The 27,507-nt window shown below is 43.9% G+C and overlaps 1 protein-coding gene across 1 annotated transcript in view; it reads left to right on the forward strand.

Moving 5' to 3' along the window:
• The window catches only part of ABTB3 (ankyrin repeat and BTB domain containing 3), a 353,911-nt gene that overhangs the window by 204,760 nt on the left and 121,644 nt on the right, over positions 1-27,507 (forward strand). The window contains exon 2 of the mRNA XM_084809681.1: positions 8,684-8,833. Coding sequence (XP_084665807.1) covers positions 8,684-8,833 — 150 coding nt within the window. The remainder of the gene's footprint in view (positions 1-8,683; positions 8,834-27,507) is intronic.

Genomic DNA, 27,507 nt, shown 5'->3' on the forward strand with positions numbered 1-27,507 from the left:
ATTATAGGCCAGGGGCCAGCATCCCCTTCCTGGGCAAGGTGCTTGAGCGAGTGGTTGTAGGACAGCTCCAGGCACTGTTGAATGAAACGGATTATATAGATCCATTTCAATTGGGCTTCAGGCCTGGTTTTGGAATGGAAACTGTCTTGGTCGCCCTGTGGGATGACCTCTGCTGGGAGAGGGACAGGGGGAGTGCGACCCTGTTGATTCTTCTGGACCTCCCAGTGGCTTTTGATACCATCGACCATGGTATCCTTCTGGATAGGCTGTCTGGGTTGGGAGTTGGAGGCACTGCACTACAGTGGTTCCGCTCCTACTTGGATGGCCAATTCCAGAAGGTGGTGCTGGGGGATTATTGCTCTGTGCCATGGCAATTGTGCCATGGAGTTCCACAGGGCTCTATTTTATCCCCTATGCTGTTTAACATCTACATGAAACCGCTGGGGGAGGTTATCCGGAGGTGTGGGCTGAGGTGCCATCAATATGCAGATGACACCCAGCTCTACCTCTCTTTCTCATCAAACCCAGGTGAGGCAGTGGCTGTTCTGAATCAGGGCCTGGGCACGGTAATGGACTGGATGAGGGCCAGTAAATTGAAACTCAATCCAGACAAGACGGAGGTACTGTTAGTGGGTGGTTCGTCTGCCTGGCTAGGTGATATTCAACCTGTTCTGGAGGGGGTTGCACTCCCCCTAAAGGATCAGGTTCGTAGTTTGGGGGTGCTCTTGGATCTAGAACTGTCACTTGAGGCACAGGGGAACTCAGTGGCACGGAGCACTTTTTATCAGCTTAGGCTGGTATACCAACTACGCCCTTATTTGGACAGAGATAGCCTAGCTACAGTGATCCATGCTCTGATAACTTCTCATCTGGATTACTGCAATGCATTATACGTGGGGCTGCCTTTGAAAACGGTCCGGAAACTTCAGCTGGTCCAAAATAGGGCAGCAAGATTGTTAAGAGGGACTGGCCTGCGAGCTCATATTATGCCAGTACTTTTCCAGCTGCACTGGCTGCCAGTCCATTTCCAGGCCCGATTCAAAGTGCTGGTATTAACCTGGCCCCAAGCCGTTAAGGGCTTTAAATGTTATCTGAAGGATCGCCTCTTCCCATATGTGCCTGCCCGGGCCTTAAGATCATCGTCAGCGGCCCTCCTCTGTGAGCCCCTGCCAAAGGAAGTGAGGCGGGTGGCTACTAGGAGGAGGGCTTTTTCTGCTGTGGCACCCCGGCTGTGGAATGAGCTTCCTAGCGAGGTTCGCCTGGCACCTACATTGTATTCCTTTCAGCGCCAGGTGAAGACCTTTTTATTCTCCCAGGCATTTTTGCATTTTTTAGCTTTCTGAACTTTTAGCTTTGCTGTTTTAAATCTGTATTTTAAACTCCTGCGCTGCTGCTAGGTTTTATTATGGTTGCATTGTTATATTGTGGTTTTAATGTTCTATATATTTTATATTGTTTTATTGTGTGCTGCTTGGTTTTAATTTTTGTGAACCGCCCAGAGAACTTCAGCTATTGGGCAGTAGAGAAAATAAATAAATAGCTAGCTAGCTTCCAAATAATCCTCCTATCTACCTTAATGTGGTTTTGTCTCTAGATGACCCAAACCCAGTCCTTAGCTCATATTTATTTAAAGACCATAGGAACCCCCCCCCTTTTTTTCTTTTTTTTACAAAGCAGTATACTACCACAATTGCAAGCAGTTTCAGGTTTCTTTAATTGATTATATCGCAACAAGGGATCAGGGTTTGTTTTTTTAATTGGGGCTGGATTTCATGGGGAGTCTACTTGTTGTATCTTACTCAGCTTACCTCTATGTGGAAAAGTGGGGTGGGGAGGGGGAGCAACATTATTTTCAAAATGTGGAGGTCATTAGTTCATAGGTGTCATCCAGAAGTGTTCCAAGTCATGCTTAGTCATTTGTTGACTGAAAGGACCTGTCTTTCCTATGTTCTTGTTTTACTATCAACACTGCCTTTCAATTCTAATAGTACTCGGTTGCTAAACAGGAAATTGTCTACCACAGCTTTTGTGTCACCAAAGCGAGGGTGGGGTTATGACAAAAATAAAAGTACAGTGTAGCCACGTTGTTACATCATGTTAGACAAACATAATTCAAGACAGTTGTTCCCTAAAATGATATATGCATTTGCAATCATTGGCTCATATGCTGGCCCAGTGCAAATGTCTAAACATGCATAGGATTGTGCCTTGTTGATCTCTTAAGGGTGCAATATTATGCATGTTTAGACAGAAAAGCCCTACAACTCCCAGCATTTCTCAGCCAGCCTGGGTGGCTAGGGAATGCTGGGAATTGTAGGACCTTTTCTGTCTAAACAGGTGTAGGATTGCACCGTAAGCATATTCAAGAGATTAATAGTGGGCCACAGATTTCCCATGCTTCTTTCCCCTTCCTCCTTTCATGTCCAAATCAATTTTCCCCACTCCATTTGTTTCCCATCACAAAACAATTGTTATTTCATAAACTAGGGACTGAAAACATAGTTTAAAGTGAATTTGCAAACTATGATTTCAGTTAAATCCAGTTTGCCATGACTAAGGTTTGCATTTGTGCAAATGTAATGCAAACCATAGTTAATAAAGGCAGGGAGGCATTGCTCTAGAGAGAGGAAACAGAAGGTGAGTGTGCATATGCTCCCACTTTGCAATATTTGGTTTATAGGAATTCAGTGTATTACATCTACACTGAACCTTTAAAACTAAGTCTAGTTGAGGCTTGATACTTAGCATAATTATCTCTTTTTGATTTACCAGTATACTGGATAGTTGAATAAATCTAGATATTCTTACCTTTATTCTCGCTCTAGTAACCTCATATTTGGATCACTGCAATGTGTTATACATGGGGCTGTCTCTGAAAACTGTCTGGAAACTTCAGCTGATCCAAAATAGGGCAGCGAGGTTGTTAATGGGGACTGTCCAATATAATCATATTACATCAGTGCTTTGTCACCTGCACTGGCTGCCAATCTGTTTCCGAACCCAATTCAAAGTGTTGCTATTAATCTACAAAGCTCTAAATGGCTTGGGGCCAGGTTACCTGAATGATCGTCTCCTCTGATATATACAAATCTCGACCCTAAGGTCATACTCAGAGGCTCTCCTCTGGGTGCCCCTGCCAAATGAGGTGAGGCAGGTGGCTATTAAGGTCCATGATGATCCATCCCACCACAGTTCTGATACCTCCTCATAAGCTAGTCCCTCAAATACCTCCTCATAAGACCCTCCCTCATAAGTCCCTCCCTCATAAGCTAGTCCCTCCAAACATAAGCTAGTCCCTCCATATGATTAAACTACTTCAAATGTAGAGAGAAAAATAATAATATTGATCATTCCTTTGGCATCTCAGCATGAAAGAAAATTCCTGTTGAATTATGGGGTAGAGAAGTTGCATCCATAGCTCCTTTTTTATCAGCAGCAGTAAATTAGTTATTTACAATTAATAGAAGTAACATCTGATTCCATTCTGACATCAACTTCCACAGAATTTTACCTCTACACAGAACACAGTGACCTTTCCTTAATCATTATTCATGTTCTATCTTGCCTTGTCCTCTTTCTTTCCTCTTCCCATTGTCATTTATGCTTCAGGCAGAGCAAAATTCCTGTGGCTGCAGAGATATCATGCCTTTGGAGTGTGGGGTGGATTGGTCATGTCTCCTGGCTAGTTTATATAATCAGCAAAAGGGTTAGTTATCAGATTACAGGCTTATCGCATCCCAGCTCTATACGGAATAATTGAGTGGGCATATGTGTTTCACCTGATCAGGCTGTGGAAACGGTAAAATCTGACATAATACCTAGTTGGAGTAGACCTATTGAAACAAATAGGATTTAAGTTGGTCAGGACTGTTTCAGTGGATCTACTCCAAGTAGGACACACAGGTTACTATTCCACAGTTAACTAGTCTGCCCAGACACACTTGTGTTAGTAATTTATGGTATACCAAAGGCACGGAGAGAGAAAAGAACCAGATTATCTTCCAGTTTACAGGTATGACCTTCCCTGTTCACCGAAGGACAATTAAAAGTGGAGTGGTTGTTTAGAGCAGGAGTATTTAAACATGCAAACATTCCTGCTCAAATAAAAGCGGCCTGAATTTGAGTAGGCATAGCTCCTCTGTTCTCAACATGGTGTGGCAATGGAGGGGTGCCAACCCACATTGCAAATGGTTCTGGGGATGAGTCTTCTGAGTCAGAAGGAGGAGACTGGGCTACCTTCTCAGGTAGAGATGATGGCGGTATACTTGGCCCTTGGAGCTCCCCTTCCACAGGAGTCTCTGGTAAGACAGTTGCTCAGAGCAGGGGTAGACAATGGGGTGCTCACAGGCACCAATGCACCCCTGGACACCTTTCTTGGTGCCCACCAAGGTACCCTACCCCTCCCACTTTTTTTTTGGTAATTAACACATTTACCAGCAGCTGGGATTGCTGTGAAATAAGTTTCTGTTTGTGTTGAAAACTGTGGGTTCAAAGGAGTTGCTCAATATGTTGGTCCCCAGACCTCACCTCTGCTTGGTACTCAGCCTTTTGGGCAAGTTACTTGTCCTTTGCTAGGCCTCCTATGGCAGCCATTTTGTGGTGGTGCCCAGGACAGTTTCTCAAATCGTCCAGTGTTCCCATGGCCCAAAAGGGTAGCTTATCGCTGGCTTAGATGTTCTCTCCTGGTGTGGAGACTAAATGCAGTCTTTGCCATTCTCCATGTGATAGGAACCCTCTTCTGATAGCATGTGGTCTTATGAATGTATAAGCCCCAAGAGTTTCAGGCTTCTAAACCAGGTTAGTCTTGTATGATACTGAAGCAGTGCAGAGTTTCTGGAGAAAACTGAACAACTGGGCCTGGTGTGTGCTGCCCAGATGTGTGTCACTGTACAAAGAGGAAGGAATGAAGTTAATTGGGTATATGAGGAAGCATATAATAATGAGTAATGGGGAAGCAGAAAGAAAGGGCATTTATCTGCATAATTTTCCAGTGACACTTGAGGACAAATTCCACAGTTAGAATTTATAGAGATGTTGCACAGGAATCTTTGATTCAGAATAACAGAAAAAAACATGGCAGTAATAGCCAGGAAAACAGAAGATGCAGCTTGCATATTCAGACTATGGAATCCTGAGATGTCTACCTACTTGTCAGATTAAACAGTGCAATTGAAGCATAACAAATATACATCTCATTAAGATGGTTTTGAAATAAGAAAAGACCGTGAACTGAGAGTGGGCATATGCAGTGATCACTTGTCCAGGGTTGCTTGTTTTCAGTTACAGCAGGTCATTTCCAATCATAACATTTTCTAAAGAGAGCTAATGTAGCTCTACATTTCTGATAGATGTGGGTTCACATCCTTCCCAACTTCTGTGCTTATCCCACATGTGCTTTTGCTCTCATCTGTAAAAAGGAAAGGAAAGAGGATGGGGGGAGATGGTTACAATGTGACCCCTCAAGAACTGATTCACACAACCACTTTCTAGACATCTTTCGGTCTGGACAGCTGTTTCTTGTCCCCAAACAGACTCAATATCAAGAATCCACAAATGTTGGCTCGGTTTACTAGCCTGTCATTATTTGTAGTTGCAAGTGACCCCCTCCTGCTCTGCTTTCTCCCAAGTCTTCAGACATGTGCAAAGGGCTTGGGAGGCAGGTGGGGTCTTCTCTCATATGTGCTAGGATATGGGGAAGGTAAACAGTGGATTTTTCTGTTGCTGCTCAGGAGGAACTCCTACTGTTCTTACGTTCTGGAAATGAGTCCTATGGGGAAAGTATCGTGTGCTGCTGCGTGTCCTGCAGCTAATTTATTGTAGCTGATCAATATTCTTCCAGTCTCAGGTAGGCATCAAAACTAGAAGATTAATCCAGACCCTGGTGAACCATGCATACATGGCTGGTGCACTGCATTTGGCTTGGTGGATCATGTTGAACAGGGCCTGTTTTTATGATTTAAGGTGCAATCTTATGCATGTTTAGACAGAGAAAAGGCCTACAACTCCCATCATGCACCTTTAATGATGTAGTCCATCTGCAAATTAATCTAAATTCTCTTTCCTTTGTTTACACTTGCAAGCAGTTTCCGGGCAGAACACATGATCAACAGCCACCATTTACTGTGGGTGCAGAGACAGTTGTGAACAGGGTGCACTGGTCATATGAAACATGTGCCTCCACAAGTGGAAACCACCAACTTGCATGCCACGAGTGAGAGAGCCTGCACAGCTCATGACATGCAAGCCAGCATTTTGCGTTCACGACACCCGGTTCACTCGACCAGTACATGACGCGTGTGGTTCATAATAAAGCGGGCCCAGGGCACCTTGTTGAGATGTGAGAACAGAGAGATGGCATATACAGTCAGCAGCTGTGCTTGGTGTATGTGTTGCTGGACTGTATGGCCTCAGACTGCATGTAGAAGATGACTGAGGAACTATAATGGTTATTGGACTGACTTGCCATTGGAGCTGGACTAGAATTGAATGCCTTCCAGAACTCATGGCATGGCCAGATTGGATCAGTGAATTCATCACAGCTGCTTTGAATTGTATAGTTATATGCACAGTTGACTATAGACACAAAACTTCTATATTTATACTCATGTTAAATACATTTGGTTAGCATTTTTGTGGTTATATATATTTAGGTATAGCCTTTATTGTAGTGTTTCTGTATATTGTTACGCCCCCCCTTTTTTTGCAGTGCGCAAGCATGCACATAATCACATTTCCTTTGCTATTCTTGTCTGTTGCCCCAAAAAACAACAACCAACGAGTCTTGTGGCACCATAAAGATTAACAAATGTATTATAAGCTTTTGTGGACTACAGTCTGTGTATGGTAGTGCATGAACTTTTATATGCCATAATAATAAATATGTTAATCTTTAAGGTGCCACAAAACTCTGCTGTTTCATGGGATACTTTTCTACACTGAGTTCACCTTTCTCCCACAGAGTAATGCAACAGCTAGCTCAGCCTTCCCCTGCATGGCTGGGGATCGTGGGGATTGTAGTCCAATGCATCTGGAAGTCACCACACTGGGGAAGGCTGAGCTAGATGAAGCGGGCTTAACTGGTGCCCTGCACATTCTGTGAATGTGTCGTACAACACATTCCCCACAATTCCCTGGAAACCACCAGAATTCTGTGTCTCATGTGCAAGGGTTCTTGCTTGACAGACAAAACTGTGTCAGAAAAGATCCCTGGAGGCAGGATTTTGGGAAACCACTGCAGGACATGATGCTGAATTTTTTGAGTGGCCAGACATAACTGGCCAGTCAGCTACTTAGGAAGTGGCTCCTCATTCAGTTCTGGGTCGCTGCCTCAGGGGTCCTGATCAACTCGGCAGCACAGGCCCCAAATCTTTATCTTTGGGGAAATGTGTGGTAGTAACTGCTGTGCAGGAGCATCAAGAGCTTTACTTTCCCCCCAGAGGTATACACATTGCAACTATTACAAGCAAGACTGAGTTCCTCACAAGCAGCGATATTGGCATTCTCATTAGAGAAGGGGCAAATATTTATGGGCTAGGGAAATTGAATTGCTCCTCCTTTGATCAAGAGCAAGATTGGAAAACAGGGAGGAGAGGGTGAAGGAACTTGTATTTCGCTGCTTCTGGATGTATATTTAGACTTCTTTTTGCAGTTATGAAAGTGAAGACTGGTTCATAGATTGATTCTTTTACTTGCTTGCTCACTCATTTACCAACCACATTTTTATCTCACCTTTTAACCAAAAGGTTCAAGTAGTGGCGGCCAGCACTGTGCATGAAGCCAGCACTTCACAGCACAATACATCAGGGGTGGGAGACCTGTGGCCCTCCAGATGTTGTTGGACTCCAAAACTCAGATCGACTCCAGCCAACATGGCCAGTGGTCAGAGATGATGGGTGTTGTAGTGCAAGCAACTGGAGAGCCAAGGTCCCCACCCACCCACCTTGCTCTACATGTATTCCTAAGAAGTTACTTGTAGGAAAGTAGCTAGAAGGTGTGGATCTTTGTAATTTTAATGTACAGACAGGCACATCTTATGTGCCTGTACCAGTTTCTTATAAAGTGGTATCAGCACATACCAATATATGTTGCAAAATAGTGATCCATTAAACTAAATTTACACTATAAATTGCAAGCTGATGCAAGCACGGGCCGCTGATCAGGATTGGGACCACAATAGGGGGAAAGGGTTAAAGCCCCCTACCCCCACACTAGGGTCCCAATCTGGATCAGGGGCCCTGCCATTACACTAGGGTAAATAAAGAACAAGTCGTAGCTGCTTGCTATGTCTTAAAAGTTATGCCTGCTTTGGCCCTTAGGAACATGTACAGGAGAAATAATATGAGAGATTGGGAAGGGGCCATGGCTTAGTGACAGAGCACATGCTTTGCACATGGAAGGTCCCAGGTTCTGTTCCTGCCATCTCCAGTTTAAAAAGGGTCCTAAGTCTGCAGGACTGGGAAATATCTCGGCCTAAAATCCCGAAGAGCCACTGGCAGTCAGAGTAGATACTGTTGGGATGGATAGACCAATGCTGAGACTCTGTGTGTAAAGCAATTTCAACTAAGGGCAGCTTTGAACAGCCCTCAGAAACATCCTTTAAAAAAATAAAATTAAAAGCTGCAATTGCTTGGATTGTAAAATGGCATTGAACGTTCTTTCTTCTTTTCCTCTCGTTTAACTCCAGGTGTTCCTTGCCTGCCAGAAAGTCTGAATCTTCACAAAGACCAGCAAAGGTCAAATAAGCCAGGGGAAGTCCAAATGTTTAGCCAATCAGAGTTACGGACCATCGAGCAATCATTGCTTGCGACGCGTGTGGGAAGCATTGCAGAACTCAGTAAGTGCACCAAAATAATTCCTAACCTTTCCTCTCCTTTACTTTTATGAGCAATTACGTCCCAGTGTACACAGAAAAAACACAGCAGGAGGTTTCGGAGGGAACCTACTGTGGCAGGAAGACCGCAAGCAACTGTATTCTCTGCTGGCAGAGTGGTTTGGAAGACAAGCTTGAGTAATGGTTAACCACTTTGCAACATAAGAAGGTAAAACCCATGGATGAAGCTAGGCCATTTAAATTTATTCTTTGAATTGCTAAAATAGTAGGGGCTAAGTGCACATTAGCAAGCACATTTTTTGAAGCTTATGGGGTGGAAATGTCGCTGGAGTGTGTAATCTGGAATGAGACACAGTGGGTTACGTGTCTTTCCCCACCCCCCACCCTACCCTGTGGTTCTAAATTAACCTCTCCCAAAGCTACTTTTCATTTTTTAAAAGTTTTATTGTAATTTTTATCAGGGGGCTAGAGCGAAATTGATCCTGCCCATTTGGGCATACTATCCTGTTCATTCATTTAGATGTGGTATTACTTTTATTAAGTCTGGAAGGGCATAATGTCAGCATTGTTCAGAAGGCTGCAGTGTTTTTTAATTGCAGTTTAGACATTAGACCAAAGATGTCTGCTAATGTTGATCCTTGACTTCGCTCATTTAAAATTAAGTTTATGCAATTGTTGTCCTTGTAGTGTTATGAGCACATATTTTTTCTGCTTGTGCATTTTCCTTTTATCTGTGAAGAAATGTAAATAGTCTATAGAGCATCTATCTAACTTTAAAAAACAGTGCTGGGACTCAGTTACATGAATTTACATGTAACGTGTAGTAAGCCCATTAACCTCCACTTGGTGCTTGTTCATACACAAGACACTTCAAGGGCTCCTTCACATGGAGCTTTTATCCTGCTATTGAGATTGCTCACTCACGGACGTTTGTGGGTCCTTTAGATGACATTGTGAACCTCCAGGACACACCCAGAGGTATTTTATGGTTATTTCATCTCAAACAGATCTGGAACTAATGAACTATCTTTTTAACTTGGAATGTTACATGATTAAAACAGCCATTAGATGGTGCTGTTTCATTGAGTTCTATGGAATCTTGAGAATTAAAAGCTTCCCCTTTCAGCAATCATGTGGCTGCTGTCTAGGAGCTCATGGTAAACATGGAAAGGCTTCAGAACAGGAGGACTGTGGGGGGTTTCTTTAGCGTAAAGGCAACCTAAATCAAGACACTGTCAGACTGTTGTCACTGTATATTTTCCTCCATTTGTGCTTCAGCTGTCAGCCCTGCTGCTTCATTTCCTGCTGTTCCCCATTAAACCAGGGAGATGTCTGGGTTCCATCAAGAGGGAGAGGACACCTAGAAACTATTGCAGAGGTGCAGAACCTCAAACCTGGAGCCATATCTGGCCCCTCTGAGATCCCAGTCTGTCCCTCCGGGGTTCCCCCAGAAGGCCATACCTTCTTCCCCGTGCCCCACGCTCTTTCCCCCAAACCACTGATCATTTGGTGGTTTCCTGGCTTTTCTGCAGTTTTTTCTCCCATTCTAAAAGGGAGAAATGCCTCTCCTATGGCTTAGCTCCTGGCAGCAAGAGCTGTAAGCTAAAATATGCTGGTATTTTTGGAATTTTGGCCCCACACTTTTTGCTGTTAGCCCCTCCCCTTTTGCCTTTGGCCACACCCACCATGGGAATGTGGCCCCTGAAAGCTTCTCTGAAATAGAATTCGGCCCTCAGGCTGAAAGAGGTTCAGTACCACTGAGCTATCGGGTCAACGATCCAAGGGAGTTTCCTGTCCTAGGACTTTGACAAAACAACAGGCAGTTAGCAGAGTACTCTTGTAGGGGCATCGGGAAGCTATCCTGTTTCATTATACTTCTGAGATGGGCTGTCCTAAGAGGCACACCCCCAACCACACTCCACCCTGTGGAGGTTACAGGGAGTTGTGTATCTAACCTTAACCAGGTAGTGAGCTGTCCATGTCAAGGAGTCAATAAAGGCTCTCCCTTTTATGGACCACTCCAGCCTTGTCCAGTACAGGAAACCAATTTCAGCTCACACATTTGCAAGAGTATCCATGTGAAAGCAAGCGAGAAAGGGTGGGGGGAAGCAGCTTGGGAGGTTTGGAGACATTTTGGAAGTTTGGCATTTTACGTTTGGCAGCTTATTAAAACAGAAAGCAAAACGAACCCTAATGCTGAGCTGCAAGTTCTCGTATGAGAAACTTCAGCATACGTTTCAGGAGTGCAGAGGGTAAGAAGTGGATTGAAACCACCATACACATTTTGGGGATAGAATGGTGACATTTACAGGGTGAAACTTGCTGCCCCTGCTTGGAACGTCTCTTGGTAGCCACCACTTCCTTTCCCAAAAGCCCTTAGGGAGACACCGTGTGATCATAAGCTTTGTTACCAGGGGCTTCTGGGAAAGGAGAATGGCAGCTCTTAGCTGTCCATTGCAAGGAGGAAGTCCAGATGGTGGCAGTGAATTCCCCTGTACATTTGGTCTCTCCCCCTGGAAAAGAAACTAAATTAAAATGCTCCACCCCCCAAAATTCACTGCCTGAGGGGCATTTTTGCTCAGTCCTATAGAACTCACACCAAATGAAAAATAAAACAGTGTTTTCACACCTCTGCATAAACAGAAGCAAGATGGAATATTTGTCTAGTTTCGCCCCCCCGCCGCTCCTTCTAATTGTCATTGAAGGACTTCTAAAGACTCCCTTCATCACCGAGCCACCTATTTGCTGATGTGCTGATTCTACATTTCTTAAAATAGGCAAATGAATCGGCATGTTCTGTCAGAAGCTCCCGCTGTCTCCTGAAATACTGATAATAGCGCTGCTATTTGGTCAGAAATATTCAGAATGCATTTACAGGCTCTGCGTTCTTGCAGTTTTTATTCCTTCAGGCATGTTAATCTAACTGAACCAGAGACCTGGGTAGGGATAGGGGGCTGCTTCTTTTCCTTCCATTTTGTGTCCTATAGCTGGGGCTTCCCCTTTTGGAACTGGCTGTGGACCCATGCCTTTCACCTCAGCCTGACACAAGGACATTTTAGCAGGTGATGCTTTTCCTGGCCTGGCAATGAATTATAGGAAAAGCATTACCTGCTTAATTTCTGCATGCCAGGCTGCTGTTAGAGCATAGGAGCAGGGCCAGTCCTTCCTTTCAAAGCCCTCCATGACCTTGCGTTCCCTTATCCCTGCACCTTTATATCCCGATACTTCCCTGCCCATGACGGTTGCTGTTCCTGCTCTGCCATCTGAAGGTCTGCCACTCCTTCAGAAGACTCCACCTTTTCTCCCTTGCTGCCCCATGTGCCTCGCAGAACCCCTGCTTGTCGCTGTGTCTGCTACATCCTTAAACCCCACCTTTTCCATGAAGCATTTGTCACAGCAACATAGAAACCTAGGAAGCTGTCTTCTACTCATTCCGACCATTGGTCCCTCCTGCATTGGTGGGAGGGTCCCTCCAACCATTGGATTCCTGCATTGAGCAGGGGGTTGGACTCGATGGCCTTGTAGGCCCCTTCCGACCCTACTATTCTATGATTCTATGATTCTGTCCCAGTATTGCTGACACTGACTGGCAGCGGTGGCTCTCCAGGACTTCATTTCATTTCATTTGTTATATTTCTATACTGTCCTGTAGCCGAAGCTCTCTGGGCAGTTTACAAAAATCAAAAACCATTAAACTACATTATACAAACCATTTATGTAAAAACATACGAACAGGTAGCGCACACACAGGCAACATATATTTAAAAACAATTTTTAAATCATCAGCCAAAGACAATCCAGAACCTGATTAAAAACTCATCGTATGCTGCCAAATGTTTGACAGAAGAGGGCAGTTTTACCCTGGCACCGAAAAGATAACAAGGTTGGTGCGGGGTGTGCCTTGACGGGGGAGATCATTCCATAATTGGGAGGCCATCTCCCTTGTTGCCGCCCTCTGAGCCTCCCTTGGAGGATGTGCCTGGAAGAGCGCCTTGGATGCTGTTTCAGGCAGGAGCTTTTCCTGCCCTACCTGAAGATGCTGGGGACTGAACCTGGGACCTTATGCATGGAAAGGAAAAGCTTTACTACTGAGCTGTGGTCCCATCCCTAATGACCTACTTCCCATGCTGTACGTTAGCTTAGCCTGTAACCAAGCCTATGCATGTGCAACTGAAACAACTGCATACTGCATCACTGTTTACCCCTGCCTCCCTTTGTTCTCCCAGTGTCAAGGATGTTGAACCTCTTTCAGCCAGAGGACCAAATTCCATTTCAGAGAAACTCCCATGCGCTGCATCCCGGTGGTGGGTGGGGCTGGAGGCAAAAGGAGCAGGGCCAAAAATGCCAACATATTTTAGCTTCAGCTGTTACTGACAGTAACTAAGCCTTAAGAGAGGCATTTCAGTCTTTCAAAATGGGGGTGGGGAGACTGCACAATATCCAGGAAAACGCCCAACGATGGGTGGTGGAGGGAAAGGGGAGGGGCCTGGGGGAGGGGCTATCTAGGGAACCCCAGAGGGCTGGATTGCACCTCAGCTGGCCCGGAATCCCCACCACCCAGGCCTCAGGTTCTGCACCTCTGCCCTGTGCCAGATTTTAAATTGCAAGCTCTGTGTGGTGGGGACCTGTCATCTTGTGCATACTACCATGCATATTGATGGCACAATAGAAATAATGCTAAAGGTTGGCAGTACTATGTACGTGTGGCCGTGAAGCCTTCCCATGAACTGTTTGGAATATTGCAGCCTCATCTGCAAATTACAGGAAGGGGACAGTGTTGCAGTTAGCTAGTTAATGCATGGGAATTTGGGGGCATAGTTTTCCTTAGAGTCTCTACAGCCTACAGTGTGGCTTCCTGCTTCTCCCCTTCCTCTCCCCGCCCCCCTCGCGATGTTCCTCCATTGCTAGGAGCACATGTGCTTGCTCTCTCCTGACTGTGTAACGGAACACAAAATGGACTGAACAAACTTTGTCTGAAACCCTAAGCTGTACCAGCATTTATATGCAAGAATACTTGTGAGTAAACCATTTTACCTTTTCTTCACCAAAAGAAGGATGTGGTCTCCTTTTGTTCTAAGTTAGTCTTAGTGCATGTGTGCCTTCCTGGCTCCCCTGGAAGACAGTAGAACCTGGGGAGCCATGGAGCTTCAGGATTTATATCTAGCCAGCAGAGGTGAGAAGGAAGAGTGGTGAATTCAGCTTCAGCTATCACAAGCTTGCTTGGAAAGGTTCCTCTTGTGCAAGCACCGAGTCATTACTGACCCCTAGAGGGTCGCCGTTTTTCCTCGGTGTTTTCCTGGCAGACTGTTCAGTGGGGTGGTTTGCCATTGCCTTCCCCAGTCCTAACTACCTTTCTCCCAGCAAGCTGGGGACTCATTTTACCAACCTCGGAAGGATGGAGGGCTGAGTCGACCTGAGCCGGCTACCTGAAAACCAGCTTCCGCTGGGATCGAACTCAGGTCGTGGGGAGAGTTTCAGTTGCATTACTGCTGCCTACCACTCTGCGCCACACGAGGCTCTCAAGGTTGCTTAAGTATTACTTATTTTACAAATTTCTATATAGCATCTTCCTTACACAGATCCCAGGGGGGTGTATATAACATTATAAAAACAAAACAGTACATAACAATAAAATTTAAACAAAATGGAGGTGCAGAACTTTGTCATCGGTGAACCTTACCTTGTCCCCTTTTAATTGCAGAACTTTCTCAGTTCTGTTAGCATCTTTGGGTTTTTGAGAAAGAAAGGCAGGATGCACGTTTTAGAGTGAAGGAATGAATGAATGGTTGACAGGGCTGGCAACAGCCTCTTGCAGCACTGGGCAGCTGCCAGCGCCGCAGTGCCTTAGCAGGGCCCAGCACAGACGCCTGCCCTTGAGGAGGGGCCTTAAAAAAAAGAGAGAGAGTCTGGGCCAGTGCTCCAAGTGGCTGTGCAAACTGCAATTTTAATTTCCCACAATAAATCCAACATAGCATCACTCTGAGGCATTGTGGAAAATCCCTACCACCACTTTCAGGTGAACCTGCTAGGGCCTACCAGCAGAGGAGGGGGTGCACCAGAGGACACTTTGCCTGAGGTCCCCTTAAACCTGGAGCCAGCATGGGGAAGGTGCTGGGGCTACTTTTGGGAGGCCCTGCTAAATATTGCTCTCCTCGTTTTGTATTCTTGGTCTCCCAGAAGCTCCCACTACCCCCATTTCAGCTTTGTGGCAGGATCTCTCCGTCACGCAGATGAAAAGCAGAATTTCCCCCAACTTACAGCTGAGGAGGTGGTTTCTGCCCACAGCTGCTGATCCCTGCTATACTCTTGTCTGCTCTGGTGAGCCGAGTTTGTTTCTGTCTAGGATGGCTCTTCCTTACTGCATTCACAGATTACATCAGAGCATTTCAACAAGATGTTAAACCTAGGTTTGGAAACAAAGGTGCCTGCCTGAGGATGACTGGCACTTTCCATCCTCCTCCTTGACCAGCAGTTTTCACGTTCATTTAGGACTGTTTCCAAAGTAATGTTGTTTCTCAGAATAAGAATATCACTTCTAGAGAAATGCACATAATAAGGCAGCATACTGGGATGCAGATTCTCCGGCGGAATGCATTTTCTTCCATTGAGGAAACACCGAAAGCTGAACTACATGTTCAGAAATACCACCTTGCAGAACTCTCCTGGGGACTGACCACTTAAAATTTTAGCTGTGAGACCACATTCCTCAATGTTTTCCTGCAGTAAACAAATTCTCTGCACATGGAAAAGGAATATAGGGGAGGGAAAGGTTCTAGTCTAACCTTCTTACTATATAGGAAGAACTTTTTTCTTTTCTTTTTTAATTTGGGGTAATGTTCAGTTATGTGATTCCTTCACCTATAAGCTGAAGAGGTGCAGTCCAGGAAGAGTTGTATCAAGTGAGGTTTCTTAATATGCAGTTTGGCTTAACCTTATGACAGGGAGGCAATATGTATTGGATATTTTGATCCAGTATTTAAAGATGCACCCCCTCACACACACGCATGCACGTGTATCTCGGTATATCTGTTCTTCACAATTAGTATATCATACAACAAATGCATACTTGTTTCTTATGTGTTGTGCATAGCCTTTTCATCTTCATTGTAGAATGGACTTCTCTTTTTGGGATATCACTTTATCATATTACTAAGTCTCATGGATCTTAATGGAAAAGTTAAGCACTTGCATAACTCTTTCTTGTTGAAATCAATGGCAGCTAATAATGTGTAATGTTAGCTGAGTGGTACTTATAGACTTTTTGAACATAATGCTAAACTATGGTTTAGTGTTGTGTACACAGGCTTGTACAAACCTTGGGCTTGAACGCTTTGCCGCCTCTTTCCTCCTCTGGCATGGCCACAAGGAAGAGATCAGAAGCATGCTTTTTAACTAATCAGAGTTCTCTGTTGTGTCCCAATTTGCAGCAGCAGGTTAGTGTAAATTCTGGTTTGTTCAAACAAAGCAGAATCAAAGTGCGCATTATGATCCTGGCTTGTTAATAAACTGAAGTTTAAAGTCTAAACTAACCTGTCTGAGTACGAAAATAATGGGGAGCTCTGGTTAGTTTAAAAGCAGAAGTGGTTGCTTCTGAATCCTCCTTGCGGCCATGCCAAAGGAAAAGAGAGAAAGGTAGAGGTGGGCATATGACCCTGACACTCATACATGTCATGCTAAAATGTAGTTTAATGTTATGTCCAAACTCAGACAAAGTATAAAGAGTCCCTAAGATGCTTCAAAAAGAGATAAATTCAGTGTTGTTTTTTAAAGTAGTAATGCAGTTAGAACATTAAACATAGGACAACTGCTTTAGCAATAAAGCAAGCAAAAGCAACCCCCCCCCCCAATTTCTGTCAAAACATGAATATGGTTAACTTTCATGACATCATGAAAGGAAACAAGACTTTAACGTAATGGAGATAACTTGCCAAACAAATATGTGACATATGAAATGTAAGAATAAAGTAGGGATACCTAATTAAGCTAAAACCCATGAAATTAATATTTTGCAGCAGAAAAGTAAAAAAAAGAAATGGTGAACTTGAAACTATTATTCATTCATTTGTGAACCTTTAATATGGTGTCAAACTAATTCATGTCTATTGAACTCTATTCCTTTTATCACCTCATCTCTCAATTCAGTATTATGGTTATTATGCTGGTCTCTGAATATTAGAAATGCTCGATTTTGAATTATTTTGGTTTGAGGCAGTTTACTTGCCTTATTCTTATGCCAGCATTTTATGGATATTTTTTTTTTTACTCTTTTGGCCAATGTATGAGCAACTTTGCTCATGCTTTACATATTTCTGTTATTATTGGAAGTAGTAATCAGAGTAACAGATGTGGATCAAGTAAGATAAACAGCAATAATAATTTACTCTTCCTACTTTGATATTTCATTCTGTATATGCTCCATCGTTGATTGAGGACCTGCTGTTGCTAGGCAACCTATAATAGGAAATGGTCCCTTGTTCAGATTGCTTTGGTTCTAAGCAAACAAGACAAAAAGTGGAAAGGGAAACAGAGGCACATAACATGGATTAGGAATAATAGCCAGGACTCTTAGGTCCCAAGACAGTTGCTTTCCAAGAGCACAATGTTGCAATCCATAGAAAACTCCACCACCACATTTGCCATTACAAATTGCCTACTGCCTAACATTTTTCGGTTATTGACTGATGTTCATCATATCTGTTTTCGAGAATGGCATACTTAGGTTTCCAAAACTGGTTGTTTCGGGTATGTTCAGTGTAGAAAAGAAGAAAAATAAAATGTTCAATGTATTTTACCGTTGCAATGGGAAATTACTGAGCATACTAGTCATTGTTAAATCAACATGGAAAATTTACAGCAAAGTTCACAGTTGATGAAACACGTATTGCATGAGGATGCCTAGATCAGTAGCTCACTCCAGACTGATTTTATGAGTTGTGCATAGTGCTGGGTTTGTTTATAGGGAGCTAAGGTTCAAAGCCATACTCAGCCATGAAGCTCAACAGTGTTATTTTGAGCAAATTGCTATTTCTAGGCTATTTCAAGCCTAGTCCCCTTGGTAGGTTGCTTTGGTAGAAAATAAGGCTGTAAAGCATCTTTGACTTTGATGATTAATAATTATGATGTAGGGTGCTGTATATAGGGAGAGACAGACACTCATCTCTTTGAAAGTGAGGGTGAACTCAGACAACATTTACCATCTGGTAATTTACTGCAGCATGCATATATTAGCTTGCCAAGAGTTTAGGAGAATCTTCTTATACTTTGGCCTCTGATCCAAAATCCAGGGAAGCAAGGCAATGGTAAGAGTTTCTTCACCACTTGGCAGGACAAGTATAAGAATATAAAGTATACTTTGGTCAGGAGGAAAGGAAAGGTAGGTAGATTTCAATTATATAAAGACACCAAGGATTGTCCAGCTGTGAATGTTTTGGGTTGTCCTTGGATGTGCACAGACCATATGCAAAAATTCATTTTTTTATATGCATGATGCCGAGTACTGTACATTCAAAATTATTTCCAAAAGCTGTGTTTCTGGCAGTACACTGAAGTATAATGCAGTTTTGTTGGGCTCCTGACCAAGCCGAGCCCAGGAGAGCGGAGGAGGAGGATTTCAGTCCCTCAGCACACCTGACTCCCACCAAAGACATGGGGCAACCTGAGGAGTCCTTTTGCAGGGATGCCTTGCCTGAGGTCCCAAAGAACCCCTTTGGACCCAGCCCTGCTGTGGTTCCTCACTCTCCTCCCTTGCCCCATGGTTCTGCAGAGCACTGGTGGCAATGGACCAGTGGGACGCTCGGAGTCATCATCAGAGTGCCCACAGGGCCATGAGAAAACTCTTTTGGCCAGGGTTGATGAAGTTGGAAGGGCCTACTTGGAAGCAAGGGTCTACTCATGAGGAGAAAGACCTAGCTGTAGCCAATGGATGTGGAACCAGCTGCAACTGGTGAATCGGGGTCAGCAAGTATATTTCATAGAATCATAGAATAGTAGGGTTGGAAGGGGCCTATAAGACCATCGAGTCCAACCCCCTGAGAATAGTAGGGCGTAAATCATTTATTTATATGATTTGTACCCTGCCTTTCTACCAAGAAAAATGTCACTCAAGACTATTATAAGCCCTCAGTCTTCGTCCAGACCTTTGCCAGGCTAACAGCTCCCATTGAGCTGTGTTACTCAGGATAACCTCTGAAAGAGGAGGTGCAGCCTGCCTCCTTAGACTGACTGACTGTCTGTTTGTCTGTCTATCTATCTATCTAGAACAGGTCTATGTGATGAGATTCAGCAGTCTGAACTAGGGTTGTCCATCACTGGGAAATCTGCCCCTTTGGGGGTCCAACAGATTCCCGTGCGCCCTAGGGATTTGTTCCTGAAATCTGGGAACATTTTTGGTCTTTTTTGTTTGTTCGTTTGGCATAAAAAAGCAATTTGCGCAAATTGCAGCCCCAACTTGTGCAAACTGTGTGCTTTTCAGTTGTAATTTGCACAAATTACAGCCACAATTTGCGCAAGTTATGGCCGCAATTTGCAAAATTTGTGCAAATTATGGCCACAATTTGTGTAATTTGTGCAAATTACAGCCAAAATTTGCACAAAATGCAGCTGCAATTTGTCTAAATTGCTTTACGCAAATAATAATTTTAAAAATTGAAATCCGTGAGCTGGCCTGATGCGATGCACATCAAGTTGGGCCAGCTCACAGGAAAGCGAGCTGATGTCTGGGGGGCCAAGCTGACTAAAGGTTGGCGAGCTTCACCTCCTAAACAGATTCCTCCAATATCCCTAATCTGAACACAGGAAACCAACCCTTTATGATGGCTTGCTAGCACTTAACAACCTCCAGTTTTTGCTGTCTGAGCAGACAGAAAAGAACAGAAGGCTTATCAGAAGGCTTGTGAGGCTAGTCGACTGCATTTGGCATGGTGGATCACAAGTTGCATAAGCTTGTGTTGGAAAATACATTTGCAATATGTGAGTCACAGACTATTGTATAAGAAGAAGCCCTGCTGGATCAGAATCAGGAGATGCATCTAGCACAGTAGGGGTAGGCAACCTGGTGCCCTCCAATGGTTTTGGACTAGAACTCCATAATTCCTGACCATTAGCCATGCTGGCTGGGGCTTATGGGAGCTGTAACATCTGGAAGGTACCCGGTTGCAATGTTTTCTTCCAGCTATTGGCCAACCAGATGCTTCCCAGAATCCCACAAGAAAGGCATGAAGGCAACAGCTTTTCCCTCTAGTTTGCCCCTCTAGTAACAATATTCAGTGGTATACTGCCTCTAAACATGAAGGTTCCATATAGCCACCATGGCTAATAGCCGTTGATGAAGCCGATCCTCCTCCATGATTTTTTCTAATCAGCTTTTAAAGCCAACTAAGTTAGTAGCCATTGCCGCATCTTGAGTAAATGAATTTGGGCATTGTGTACAGAAATGCTTCCTTTTGCCCATCCTGAATCTAATGCCAGTCAATTTCATTGGGTGACCCCAAGTTCTAGTGTTCTGAGAAAAGGGAGAAAAATACCCCTCCAACTTCATCTATCCAAACACTAAGCATAATTTGATAAATCTTTGTCATGTCACTTCATAGTCATCTTAGTCCTAATTTAGATACTTTTTTTGCATTATCCATATAAAATCATATTCTTATACTGGGTTGATTAGTCCAGGTAAGTGCCACACACTTATTCCGTACTCTCACAAATATAAGTTTCCAAAATTACTAATGAGTGCTAGATCCCGATGTCACCCTTAAGCATACTCTGATTATAAATATAGAGGAGCGATTAAAAAGTTTTGAAGAATAATTAAACCATCCCAAATAATCTTGGGGCATGCATCCTGATGCAGGGAATACTTGCTCCTAACTTGTCCTCATTATTTTCTGTGCTCTGATGAAAGTTGGATAATATAATGTTGCTACAAAATGCTCTATACCTTGAGGGGATTGGTATGCAGTGGATAACACATCCATTTGGGCCTGATTCTGCAGGATGACTGCACAGAGAATCCACTCCGCCTTTTTCAATCTTTTGGAAATTATAAACATCTGAGGGATGTTCTTTCTGATCATAGTCATTTTCTAGCAGCAGGAAAAGAAAAGAAAACTTTTTTAAAAATGAGAGGTTTGAGTCATAAGAATATTGTAAAGTAAGCAAAAATTGCAGTACTCTGAAATCATGGCCCCTGCAGATTTTTGGACACTCCCCCCCCCCTCCAATACTAGCAGTCCTCTTCAGTTCTTGATTTTAAGACTATGTCTTTTTTCTGGAGAGTAGGTCTCTGCCTTTTTCTGTTCTTGCAAATTATTTCACCAGTAGCAGCAGCAACCTGTCTACTCATCAGCCTGGTCTAAGGCTATATACAGACAATAATTTCTGTAGATCCGTGGCAGACAACCTCTTCTGGTCCAGGGGTTGGATTGACTCTGTGGACCAAGCTGGTGGTCTGGATGTCGTCAAGGGGTGCGGCTCCACACCAAAGCCTCTCCCATGATGACATCCAACCCCACCCACTTTTCTCTGTGCAGGGAGAGGCACGGAGAAAGGGACTTGGCAGGTGCTTGCAGGAGCCGGTCCTGCAAGCACCTGCTGAGTCCCTCACCTCTGCTGTGCACTGCTCGCATCTAGCTGGGGCACACACAATGGGCAAAGGAGGGAATCCTCATGTTATCTCCAGTCTGGGTTGGGCGCTGCTCACCCTCCCATTGGGAGGAGGAGCAGTATGCAGGGGAATCCCCTTGTTATTTCCGATCACAGTTCAGAGATAATATGAGGATTCCTCTCCCCTCCTAGGAGGTTGGGCTTAGGGAAGTGGTAACCGCCATGAGCCGGATTAGAAACTTCTTGGGCAGGATTAGGCCCACAGGCTAGATTTTCCCCACCCCTGCTAGAGATCTACAGGCAAGCCTTCCCTTTACTCCTACCGGGACAATAATACAAACCCAGTTACAGTAGATAGATAAATGAAGAAATGATCAATGAACACATGTAATGGAGAAGAAGGGAGGGAGGATAACTGGGGGAGCTGGTAAGTGTGTTTCTAACAGTGGTGAAATTGAGTAGACCAGACTGCAAGGATCCTTTGGGCTAGTCAATTTCACTCCCTGCACCTAGGGAGAAGTAAACCAAAAAAGTATCACAGCTTCCTTTGCTCCTTTGTTTGCTTTGACTGGGGACTGATTTGCCTTTTTATTCTGCTGACCGCTGTTTTTTATTGCTGGATTTTTAAATAGTTTTCATGTTGTTGCTAATTTTTTAAAATTCTGATTTTGTTGTAAGCTGCTTTGAGTTATTTTTCAAGAAAATCTGGAAACAATTTTAAACATTAATTCAGCGCTGACGATATCCTTACATACCACGGAGATGGCATCCCTTTACATATGCCTTTTTTTTCCCCCCAGGAAGCCCACAGTGTGTGATATCTTTCTTCGGTTTCTTGTAAAAGTCCAGGCTGAGCTTTTCATTCTTCTGACTCTCTTCTCCTTATTAAACCTAAGATATCTTTAAGGCTTTTTTGTGCTGAAGGCAGAAAATCAAATGGCGACCCTTATGGTGGTAAAACTAAAATAATAAACTATAGCCTCAGTCTTGTGCACACTTAAGTGGCAATAAGCCCAACTGAACTCAATGGGACCTACTTCTTCTGAGTAAGCATGCATAGGACTGGACTATAAATAATTGGCAATGCTTCCCTTTTAATGGTAACTAAACATCTGGTACCTATAATTCATTATTTATTTGTTATTAACATTTATATACCAGCTTATCTGCCTTGATAACTAAAAAGCTATCAAGGCAGCGTACAACAATTTAAAACAATACATACCAAGAACATCAAAAACATTAGAGCTCCACATTTTAAAAGGCTACATTGGAAAGATGCATCTTCACACCCTTTCTAAAGGCCAGGGGGAGGCAATTTAGTTCTTGAGGAAGCACATTCCATAGTTTGGAGACAACATGGGAGGAAGCCCTTTCACATGTGCCCAACAAACAGGTGTCTCCCGCATATTTAATACGTAGGCAAGTTCATAGTGAGAGAGATGGTCCCTTAGATAGCCAGGTCCTAAGAAGCCATTTAGGGCTTTAAAGGTTAAAACGAACACCTTGAATTTTGCCCAGAAGGCAAGTGGCCACCACTGCAGGTCTTTCAAAGCAGGTGCAATATGGTTCCGATACCGTGCACAAGTTAGCAACCTAGCTGCCATGTTTTGCACCAATTGAAGCTTCCAGACACTGTTCCAGGGTAGCCCCATGTAGAGCGTGTTGCAATAATCTAAACATGATGTAACCAAGGCCTGGATAACTGTTGTAAAATCAGTTGCCTCATCCTGCTTAACAGTAGAGTTAACCTATGTTCTTTTGTTCAGTCAAATATCTCTATCCTTTTTTTTACCCACATGCTAAGTTTGAATACTTTTCCCCATCCAGTTTATTCAGCTTCGCTTTATAGCTGGTTGGCTAGGAGACAATCAACCTATATGAGACCAAGTGAGATTCAACTCAAGCCCACAATCCTGGTAAAGGAGCGTTGCCAGTGGAGCTTAGCTCCCCCTCCCCACCCTGCCCCAATTCCTCACACCTACTCCTTTTAAGTGTGGCTATTTTATAGTAAGATCACAGTTCTTCTGGAGCCCCTTCCAGCTGCACATACGTTCCTGCTAAATATTGTATGGATATCAGGAAATCTCAGTTATGCAATCCTAGATGTAGTGAGAAAGAAATGAGTTTCTGCTTTGTGGAATTTGACCATATGCTTTCAGTCACAAGGAAAACAAATAGTGTGTGCTGGAATGAATTTCTTGCCAGGAGCAACATGTTGGAATGCATCTGGCTCCTTTTGCCAAAGGAAGTCATCTGATTCAGAAACTGTGGCTTTTGATTTGGGTATAACATATGCTTCATGTGTGGTACCACTATTTCCTAGTAAGAAAACAACAGCAGTCCTTTCAATTGGCGTGGGTATCTTCAGATAAGCATGCAGTAAAGGACAACACATTTCCTGAAGGGGGATCTAAATTTGTCAACATGTTTGTGTAATGCCACATATTCAAGGCTGTATGGATTCCGCATTATTGGCTTTATTATATTTTAATTGTATCCCCCCCGTCTTCAAAACAACAGCAACAACAAAATAGTTAACAAACAGTAGAAGTAAAAAAGTGATTGAAGCTCTGCATACACACACACACATATATACACACAGCAGTAAATAACAAAACCCATCAAATATATATATATATTTAAAAAGAGGCAGCAAAAGGAGCCAAAAAATATGCATAGCCCCATTAACAGTAGCATAAAAGATAACAGTAATAACTGCCATCAGGCAGGCACAAAGGCCTCTTAGAAGAGCCATGACTTGGCCAGGTACCAAAACATGATTGATGATGGGGCCTGGTGGGTTTCCCTAGGGATAGTATTCCATGTGGCTTGCATCAGAACTCAAAATATCCTGCTTCTCATAGCCAACTTCCATACTTCAATCAGCGGGAGTACATGGATCATGATGTTAGATTGGATTGGAGCACATGGGAGAGGGCACATACAAGGAGAAGGTGGACCTAAACATACTTGGTCCCAAGTCCTTTAGGGCACAACCCTATGGCCGATAGACAGCGTCTAGATGCCATAGGATTTTTTGGTTTCTGGGAACTGAGCTTGGAGCCAGCGCTCCAAGCTCGGTTCCCGGAAATCTGGCTCCCCACGCCTGCTGCCTTGTAAGAGGCAGAGTTTGTCCCCAGCTTTGCACTCAGAAGAGCAGCTCAGAGCAGCTGAAAAGGGGGCATTCCCAGGGGAGGGGACTGCGGAAGTGTTGTTACAACGCTTCCTATGCACTGTTCGGTCTCCCCCCACTTGCTCTGAAGCTCCCCAGTTAGACAGTTGAAATCAGCTGTCTAGCCACAAATGCTGGCGGCCAGAGCGTGGAGGAGACAATCCCCTCCACGCTCTGCCCACCCTGCATTGGGTAGGTGGCCACCTTTGAGGTCAGAGGTAGCGGACTACCCCCATAGGATTGTGTCCTAAGAGCAAGGCAAGGACCAGCATCTTCAACTGAAACCAGAAACTAATTGATAACCAATGGAGATGAAAGAACCCTGGAGTAATATGCTCAGTTCGACCCATTCCAGACAAAAGCCTGGCAGCACTATTTGGCTCAATTGAAGTGCTTTTCAAGGACAGGAGTACATCATGTTAGCTCATTCTGGAGGTTTGTAATAGCACAGTCCTATGCATGTTTACTCAAGGACTTTCTCCTCCTTAGTATGTTTAGGATTGCAGCCTAAGGCATTGCTATTATACTAAGTAATATATTCAATATATACCGAAGCAAAAAAAATCTGTATAGAATAGCTGGATTCTGCACACTGGATAAATTACACAAAATGCATATGCTCTAATTTTGTAACTTGTTTCTCTTTGCTCAGTTTATTTTGGCTTTGCTAGTCCAGGACAAGGGGCTATGCAGAGCGGTACAACCCTGCCTCAAACCATGGGAAATCTTACTCAGCTACTTCTGTGGCTTCTAAGATTTCAGCAGGTATTCTCCACTTAACTCTGAAGCATATCTGTGTAGCCACAAAAGGCTGGAAACTTGCTTTTAAAAAAAGATAGTTGAGTTTCTAATAACACAGTTATATACATGTCTACTCAAAAGTTAGCCAAAGTGAGATATAAGGTGCTTCCAGACAAGGCTTTTATCATGCAATCGCCCTACCTCATTCATATTACGTTATCGGGGGTCCAGATGCCATTGTCTTCCTCTCATAGTCCTCCTGTGTTTTCTTACCAGTTCTGGCATCTTTTTTTTCTTTCTGCAAAACAAAAAAAACATTATAGAGGAAAAGATAGAATAGATGCATAATGTCTTTTGATCGGTAGTGCCAAGAGCCATCCATCTTGAAACACTCTCTCTCTTGGCTGTAAGCCAGGAAGGCAGTCTTACTCTTCCACTTGTAATCATCCTGTTTTTCCACTGCATCTTCCATCTTTTTTTTCTTAGAGTAGGGACTGCAACACATGCTTTGCGTTCAGAAGGACCCAGTTCGATGCCCCACATCTCCAGGCAGGGCTAGGAAAGAATCCTGCCTGAAGCCCCCGAGAGCTGCTGCCAGTCAGTGTTGACAATACGGAGCTGACTTAGTATAATGCAGGTTCCTGTGTTCCTTTGTGCGTAGCAGGAAAAAAAAAATCCATTAAGGAAGGAAAGACAGGATAGCTGCACAATGGGCTTCTCCACATGGAGCTTTTATCCTGCTATTGAGATTGATTACTAACGGAAGTTTGCGGGTCCTTTAGATGACATCTTCAACCTCCAGGGCATCTCCCACACTAAATGACCTTTATTCCATTTTTTTAAAGATCGGAAATAATGTACTATCAAATTACAGCATTTGAGTTCTGCTTGAGTTCCCTCCTGAAAAGAGGAAAACCTGCAATAAGAGGAGCTAGACCACAGCGCCATCTAGCAGCTGTATAATGAAACATATGGAAGACTTGGATAAGGGGGGAAAGGAGGGGGAAGGAAGCTCGTGTAAAGGCAGTCCGTGTGATCCTGCATTTAAAGCAGAAGCAGAAAGCCCTGGGATTTTAGGCTGGTGTAGAGATGCTCAAACTCTCTTGACTGGTATCACTAGGAGCTGTCTTTATGGAAAGCACCCTTACGACCAGATAACTGTGTGTAGGTTTGCAGCTTAAGAAGCTGGCTTCTTTGCCCAGTCTGTCTTGCTCCCACTCCCATGGAATTGCAAGGTACACACATCACACTGTGCATGTTGTGCAACAACCAAGTTGTGGTCAGACATGATGGATATATCATAGATGGTAGTGCCTGTGTGATTGGCACATGTGACAAATTACATACAGATTTCATGCTCCTCCCCACCCTGCAGTGGAAGTACTTTCTGTGTAGTAGAAAAAGCAAAATGTAGGAAGTGTCCCTGTCTTAAAACAAGAGAATAGGAGTACCATATCCTCATAATATGAAGCTGCCTTATATCATCAGACCATTGGTCCATTTAGTCCAGTATTTTTTGGTAGGTGCTCTCCAGGGCCTCTGCTGGAGGTCTTTCCCCAGCACCTGCTTCTTGATCCTTTTAACTGGAGGTGCCAGGAAATGAACCCAGGACCTTCTGCATGCAAACTATGTGCCCTGCCACTGAGCCATAGCCACCCTTCCCTACTCCCCTCTAAAATAAAGTGTGTTCCTGTACTCCTGAGCTGAGCTGTTTGTTCCTATTGACATTACCTGAGTAGAGTCTGCTCCACAGCTTCCCAGAATTCCTTAGTCCAGCCTCCCCCAGCCTGGTGCCCTCCAGCTGTTTTGGACAAAAACTCCCAACGTTCTTGACCATTGGCCATGTTGGCTGGGGCTGGGGTGATGGGAGTTGAAGTCCGAAACATCTAGAAGGCACCAGTTTGGGGAAAGCTCCTTTACTTCCTCACTGGAAAGTAGAATAGAGGAGGAGTACTGCTTTGAGATGTCTTTTCAACATGGTAGGTGGTTTATAAATTGATAAAATGAATACATTGTTGTTGTTGTTGTTCAGTTGTTAAGTTGTGTCCGACTCTTCGTGACCCCATGGACCATAGCACTCCAGGCCTTCCTGTCCTCTGCTCTCTCCCGGAGTGTGCCCAAGTTCATATTCATTGCATCGGTGATGCTATCTAGCCATCTC

Source organism: Heloderma suspectum, chromosome 7, assembly GCF_057233095.1.
Source record: "Heloderma suspectum isolate Gila_16-S chromosome 7, 16-S_ref, whole genome shotgun sequence".
Taxonomy (NCBI): Eukaryota; Metazoa; Chordata; class Lepidosauria; order Squamata; family Helodermatidae; genus Heloderma; species Heloderma suspectum.